The 7,589-nt window shown below is 33.4% G+C and overlaps 1 protein-coding gene across 1 annotated transcript; it reads left to right on the forward strand.

Moving 5' to 3' along the window:
* The first annotated feature begins 2,772 nt into the window (after positions 1-2,772).
* Positions 2,773-7,417, forward strand: LOC129256320 (Ig-like V-type domain-containing protein FAM187A). Its single transcript, XM_054894559.2, has 7 exons — positions 2,773-2,842; positions 3,403-3,552; positions 4,170-4,250; positions 4,901-4,958; positions 5,963-6,156; positions 6,501-6,527; positions 7,167-7,417. The coding sequence occupies exons 1-7, from the start codon at positions 2,773-2,775 to the stop codon at positions 7,271-7,273; spliced, it is 687 nt and encodes a 228-aa protein (XP_054750534.2). The 3' UTR covers positions 7,274-7,417.
* The last annotated feature ends 172 nt before the right edge of the window (positions 7,418-7,589 follow it).

Here is a 7,589-nt window from a genome sequence, read left to right on the forward strand (position 1 = left end):
TAGAGCTCGAATGCTCCAAATGGTAACGTTTAATGAGTGATTTTTTTTTGTGGCCAACTGTGCGCTATATTCTTTCTTGAGGGGCGTCCTTTTTCAAGCCTTTGTGCTTATGACTGTCCCCTCCCATACAATGATTGTTTATTGTTATTTTACCGTGAAATATTGTCAATATATTTTCTGTTGTATGATTTATCTTTTGCATGGAAATAAAGAATCAATCAATCAATCAATATTCAGGTCTTATTATAACTATCATTCACTGAAAAAAGGAGAGCCGGCCTATAATATTAATCCCGCACCAGGTTTGTCTTCTTCCGCAATCTTAGATTTTGTAATTTTCATAAAAAGGCGCGGTTTGATAAAATATAGCTGAGAGAGGAAAAAAAGAGAAACAACACCAATTAAACAAACAAAAACAATACCGTTTTTGATTGTATCTGTCAAATCAACAGGTGATGATATAGTTATTATAAGGGACGTAATTATCGATATTGTTATAAAGAATTGCAGTGCAAAAAAAAAGGTATGAAATATTATACGGAAGCAAATGAGCTCAAAGTAAGAAAAAGAGGAGTAAAAGATATGAGTTAGTGAGTAACTGACCTACATTAAATGGAAAATTAAAGAAAAAAATCATTAAAATTTTCATGCAAACAGGCTTGATATTTCCTCATATTTGATTATCATACAGTCCTGGATCATCAAACCGCGTTTCATCTGCCACTTGGCGCTTCCAGTCTGCTACCGCTACCAATGATTTACTAATCACTCGAAAACTAAAGCTTAAATATGACTTGAAGGTGGAAGAGAAAGGAACCAATCGACTCATCATCAAAAAGGCATCACAGAAAAACAAAGGGAGATATTATTGCAAGAATGGTGCCAACTATCTCGGGAATTATGATGTTGCTTGTGAGTACGCAACATTTTCCATTTTATCATATTATTTTTCACCCCACTCGATTGTATTCATGATGTAAGTATGATGATGATATCTGCTACTTCTTCTGCGTTGGTGTTTTGATGAAGTCTATAAAAAAAAATACATTAGTATATCTTCTTGTCAGTCCTTTCATTAGTTAAACTAGTATAATGGTCACTGATTGTGTAACACGGGATGAACTTATTATTGTGTCCGAAAATACCAAAACTTAATTTTTTGTTGAAATATATAGGGTGTCAAACCATTCGGTTTAAAAAAAGTTCAGTTTTCTGGATATACATATTATCATCCCCTTACATTATTTTGTTCGAATATCAAAACTATAAAGTATTTTTAAAGAACAGTAACATAAAGTCCTGGGATAATTTTCTTTTTCGAAATTTAGTAATACATCCATTGGTAGTGTTTTGATGAAGTCTATTAAAAAACATTAGTATATCTTCTTGTCAGTCCTTTCATTAGTTAAACTAGTATAATGGTCACTGATTGTGTAACACGGGATGAACGTATTATTGTGTCCGAATATACCAAAACTTATATTAATGTTGAAATATAGGATGTCAAACCATTCGGTTTTAAAAAAGTTCAAAGTTTTCTGGATATACATATTATCATCACCTCACATTATTTTGATCGAATATCAAAACTATAAAGTATTTTTAAAGAACAGTAACATAAAGTCCTGGGATAATTTTCTTTTTCGAAATTTAGTAATACATCCATTGTGTATTTCCATGTTTTTAATATTTTAAAAAAGAATTTCGATAGATGCGGTTTCTTTGGAATAACTTCATGAAATAACAACGTTTTTTTTCCTCCGACCACTTTCTTGTCTGTTTATTATAGATGCTAGCAACCCCCAATTTCACCTTGGTGAGTGCATTTACGAATAAACCTGCCTGAATGTATTTCATATAATCTTTTCTTATAAAACTTACATGTAATCGATTAATCGGAAATGATGATAAATTTCATAACATTTCCTTCATTTGTAAATGTAGGCATAGGTTATAAAATAACTTCATGAAATAAACACTTTTTCTTTTAATTAATGCATTTAAGTTCATAAATATATGATATATAAAATACATACATATATGAAATATGTACAGTATATATGAACAAAATTAAATCGCGCTGTATCATATGCTGAGTGGTATATCTCATTCAAACTTTTATCATATTTTTACTTTATGATTATGATTTTGATTACAGTTATCTTGTTTATTCATTTTCTTTTCTTTATTTACCTTCATCATAAATTTCATTTTGATTAATTTTCGGTTATTTATTTAATTTGTCAATTTATCTCGTATATGTTCACTGACTTGGTTCATCATGTAAACCTATTTGGAATAGATTTCGATGACAAGGTGTAGTGTACAAGAAATCAAACTCAGCATGAATGACAAGGGCATATAGATCAATACTTAAAAACAAAGGTAACCAAAACATTATGTTTTCGCATTTTTTCATCAGTTATTCCGGGAAACGAAGAATATTCGCCCTTTTCTGAGACCAGAAGTAAGTGAAATTATCTATTTTCATAAATTCATCGAAATATGCAAATTATTAATATAATTAAATGCAAGGGAGGGGGACCATGTAAAAAGAAAGATAGAGAGAGAGAGAGAGAGAGAGGGGGAGAAGAAAGATAGGGAGCTATAGAAAAAAACGAAAGAGAAGGAGATATATGGAGGGGGTGAACCCTGTGAGATTATATTTCTAACTGAAATCACCAAATTGTTCTTACATTAAATTTTATTTCTATGTTCATCAATCTTTTATCATTATGATTCCTTACAGATAACGTAACAAATGAAGTAATAATGTATACGGAATGGGGATCTTGGAGTTCTTGTAATCACTGTGGAGACCCAGGTGAACGAGTTAAAATAGGTAAATATTATTCATAATGCTGATCCGCACACAGCAAGGTGGTATGGGAATTTACCATCAAACTGCCCCATTCAAAGACCTACATATTTATCGAACATTTTCACAAAATTCTACTCAAATTGTGCTTGATCTAGATCCTTCAACTTCGGTCAATAAGTCGCATTGTTTCTTCGCTTATTATAGTTACGCGTACTTTATTTTACGCATTTTCGACACCAGAATTAGAAGGAAATGCGTATACAAAATGTAGATTTCCCTGTTCATGACACCGTCAACTGCCAAAATAGTAATGTTGTATATGGTTTTGTGTGTGTGTGTGTGGGGGGGGGGGGGGTCAGTTTTATTCAGCTTCTTGATGGTCGCAGTGATCGTCAGGTGAGTCCGTCTCTGTTTTGAAATGGACTAGATCGGAGTACAGGATTGGTATTTGATTATAGATGATGTCTCTTTCCCAACTTGAACTGTGTAATAGGAGTTATAGAAGAGGACTCAATTCAAATGCTAGTTTATGACTGCTTAATCGTTTGGATAATGTTTATTTATCTTTACATTTGACACAGGTTTATGCTACGCCCGAACCAGACTAGATGATTTTAAGGGCGGTGTTCCTTGTCGTTCTAATGCCGTGCCATACAAAGAGAGATCTAAATACGGATACAATAAACGAAAAGATGAGAAAATAATCGAATCATGCCAAGTAAAATGTCCTCGTAAGTATAATATTAGTTAATTTAAAACTCACTTCCAAACGAATAAAGTAAAGACATGGTCCGTTTCGACAGCATTCATCTGTCGTCTCTCTTTAACTATGTAAACCCGCCTCCAAATACATCTAAATCTATAAAAAGTCCAAACTTCTAAATTTCTTAGTGGAGTGTCTTATCGTATAGGGAGGAAATGCATATTGCCACAACATTTTCCCTTGTCTCGAAACCAGATTGAAAATATCAAGAGGGTGTGAAAAGGGAAAATGAGGGGGGGGGGGGGGGGTCCTTGAACTTCGTTAGTAAAGTCATTCGGCTCCAGTAGTGCCCCATTTGCCGTTGTATTGATACATTCTGTGGTTCAAGTTTTTTTTCATTCATCCAGCTTATAAAAATAGGAATACTATCTATTCAGAGCCCAGGGAAATTGCATACTCTATGACTGCAATAATATCATTTTGAACAATATCTGGCTTATAAGTAACAAGCAATCGCTATATCGAAACATTTTGAGATGGAATAGGGGGATCCAAGCCAAAATATATAAAGAGAAAAAAAATTGTGCCTTGTAGAATAATCACTCATCATTGTATAATGCTAACAAACTATCTTTCATCTTTAAGCCAAACCGAAGGAGACTGGTGCCAAAGCAGTCGTGAAGACATTCGCATTGTCCGCTGGTATTCCAACACTACCCAAACTAAGTAAGTATTACCATGTTTACTTTTAAATTCAGAATGAACAAACTAATAAAAGGAGATGGGAGAAGAGGATAGGGGCATCGTTTAGAAAAAGAAGAGTTATTTTATAACAATAAGAAAAATGAAATAGCTGTTTTCGAAATCATCCTGCATCTTTTACCTTATTCACACCTAACCTGATCGAGTAGTAAAAATGCAGCCCTTTTCATAATTATAGAAGTGACAATTCGTCAACAAAACACTTAGGTGCCTAGACCAATTTATAAGTATATTTCCATTGCTTGTTGAATTCGAATCCTTCTCAAAATGCTACAAAATACATTAACTTTATCAGAGCGAGGTTAGCGATGAAATAACTAATTTTGTGAAAGAAATAGAAATAAATCATAAGCCAAAATACATGTATCTAGTACTATTTAAATTTTGAGTCGTCTTATCTAATGATTATTAATCCACTCAACATTCTATAGTACTTTGTAACATTGCCGTTGAAACTATTGTGTTTATTAGTGACCGACAAAAGGAATATTTTCTCTAGAATGTATGATTTGTCTTTTCAAATACAAATAGATGAATTATTAATTTCCATGTAATAGTCATGAATCACTTCTTTATGAGGCACAATAATGTACAATCTTTTTTTTCTATGACAGTAAAACGAAGGGTGTATTACGAGGACGTCGGTAGCAATGCTGAACTTGTTTGTCCAGAGTAAGTAAAAAAAAATAATAATAATAATACAAAACATTTATAGGGCGCTTAATCTAAGCGCGCTGTGTTCTGAATTTAACTTTACATGGGAAAAAAAATTCAATGGGCATAATAACACAAGGTGTGACAAAAATCATTAAGAGAGAAAAAAAAATACTAACAGATTAAATCTGGTGTGCACCTCCAATGACCGACCCACAACTGTGATTCATTGATTGAAAAGGTATGTTTTGAGCAGGGCCTTAAACTGACTGACGGACTTGGCACTATGTATGTAAGAGGGTAACTTGTTCCAAAGAGAAGGGGCAACAGAAGAAAAAGCACGGTCACCATATTTTGTAGAAGTTCGCGGTCCAGGAGTTAACTGCAATGTAAATGATGAACGGAGGGGTCTTGAGGAGGTGCTAGAACGTAAAGAAATGAGATCTGTGAGATATTTGGGGGATTGACCATTAAGAATTTTGTAGGTAAGGAGGAGGACTTTGAAAGATATACGATGATGTATGGGGAGCCAGTGGAGAGAACGCAGGATTGGGGTTATATGCTCAGATTATACAGAGAGAGACCAGTCTAGCAGCAGAGTTTTAGTTCCAAAGTAGCTCATTTTTACTTTTAAAATTCACGGTGGAAATGAACAGTTACCCCTTCCTGTTTTAAAGTGAGGTGCTTTCGTAAAGGATTCTTTTTCTCTTTTCAGTACATTACAACTATGCAAACGAACTGCCTATATAATTATATCGTGGTAAAACATACGTTTTTCTTTTGTCATTTTATCTATATCTGACCATGAAATACTATTCTTGAAATTTACAATTTCGGACGGATTCAGTTTTATGTGATTTCTTATTTATTGTGATCTATTTTAACATATTGTGTGCAGTGCAATTTGATTTACGATGTCATCTCTGGATAGGGAAGTAGAATCTACATAGAACTATTACAATCTTTCAGTACACGATTGAAAAATGCAAGTACCATAATTCATGCATAAATATTCTTTGCAGAGCTGGAGTAACTCATGGAGTACGTTGGATGAATGGTTCTAAAACTCTCAGTCAACTTGACTTTATAAAGACCAACAGTCGGTTTCGAATTGACCATCTAAACAGATTGTATATTGAGAATGTCCAGTTTTATGACTCGAGGAACTATACTTGCTGGTTTGAAAGCAAACAGATAGCTATTGTTATAATAAAAGGTAGGGTATTTGTTCTTTTATTGTATTTTGATATTTAAAATTTAAAGATTAATGTATATGTATTGGTGGGAATTCGAAGGCTTGTTTGGCCACTCCCCTCAAATAGATAAGAATGAATATAAACATGCAAAATATGATAATTTTCATTTTGATCATTGCTTTATGTTTTCAGCAATCATTTATTCTTTTATATGAATTGATTGAGTTACCAATTAATGTATTAATTAATTCATTCATGTACTCATGCATGCTTTCGTTCGTTCATTGATTGATTGATTGATTGATTCATTCATTCAGTGTAAATATTGTCAAGTCAATAATTTCACTTTGCTTTTTCAATGCAGTTGTCGAGCCCCCAAGTATTGATGAGGGTAAGTCCTATACACGTAGTAAGTGTATACCTGTTTTTGTGAATTATACTATATAGAAGTGAAAACTTAAAGAAAGATTATTCTTGAAAAATTTGTCCTTAAATCATCTCAAGGCGCTAAACACACAAAACAACTCTTTAAAAAAAAGACAGCTATTTCTCGAAATGGCAATCCTAACCCCCAAGGAAGTTATCAAATACAATTCGTAACACTAAATATATTACTAAAAACTCTGAGCATCGAGTAGGTAGGATAGCGAACCCTAAAAAAAAAAAAAACTAACCAGAAAAAAGATATTAAAAACAAACAAACCCTACATAACATGAAAGCTGACCAAAGATAATTTCGCTATTTTCATACCAATCCCTAGATTCAAATTCTTGATTTAGATGAAAAAATGATTTAAAAATTCTCATAAAGCTTTAAAAGATTAATTTTAAATGTGAAATATCACGAGCAGCCATCCCTGTAATAATCAGAGATGCGAGTGTCTTGAGCACTTAATTTGGTGCATAATATACACAATCGTTGTAGGTTTTATTATCATTGAAACCTATACTGTTCTGGTATGATTCGATTCGAAATAAATCTGATTTGACATCATGCACTGCGCTCATTTTCTTCTTCTTTCTACAACAGACATGGAAGGGAATGCTATGTACGTCTCAATGATTCTTGTCTTCATGGTTGTATTCTACATTTTGTTTGGAGTCTGCAAGAATCGAAAACTTCAAACTATCCAGTGAAAACCAAGGCTTGGCTGTACACTGAATCTGTTTTCTTTACGGCAAGAACACGCACAATAACAAAGAAGATAATGAAAGGGATGGAGCGAAGCGACCAAGCTAACCATAAAGGCCTTTTAGGAGAGAAGATAACTGAAATTGTAGGGGCCTGCAAAGTGCCAATCTGTGTTAGTTTTGTTAACAAGAAGTGGGGCAACTGCCCCTCTTGTCTTCTCTCAACCGTCTAATCCGACGAAATGACAAGAAAAAAGGAGAAAAGACTAAGGTTGAAAACAAAGACCAACATCAAGGAGTTACGTCCTTAATTCAATTGTGA

This window comes from Lytechinus pictus, chromosome 3, assembly GCF_037042905.1.
Source record: "Lytechinus pictus isolate F3 Inbred chromosome 3, Lp3.0, whole genome shotgun sequence".
NCBI classification, from domain to species: domain Eukaryota; kingdom Metazoa; phylum Echinodermata; class Echinoidea; order Temnopleuroida; family Toxopneustidae; genus Lytechinus; species Lytechinus pictus.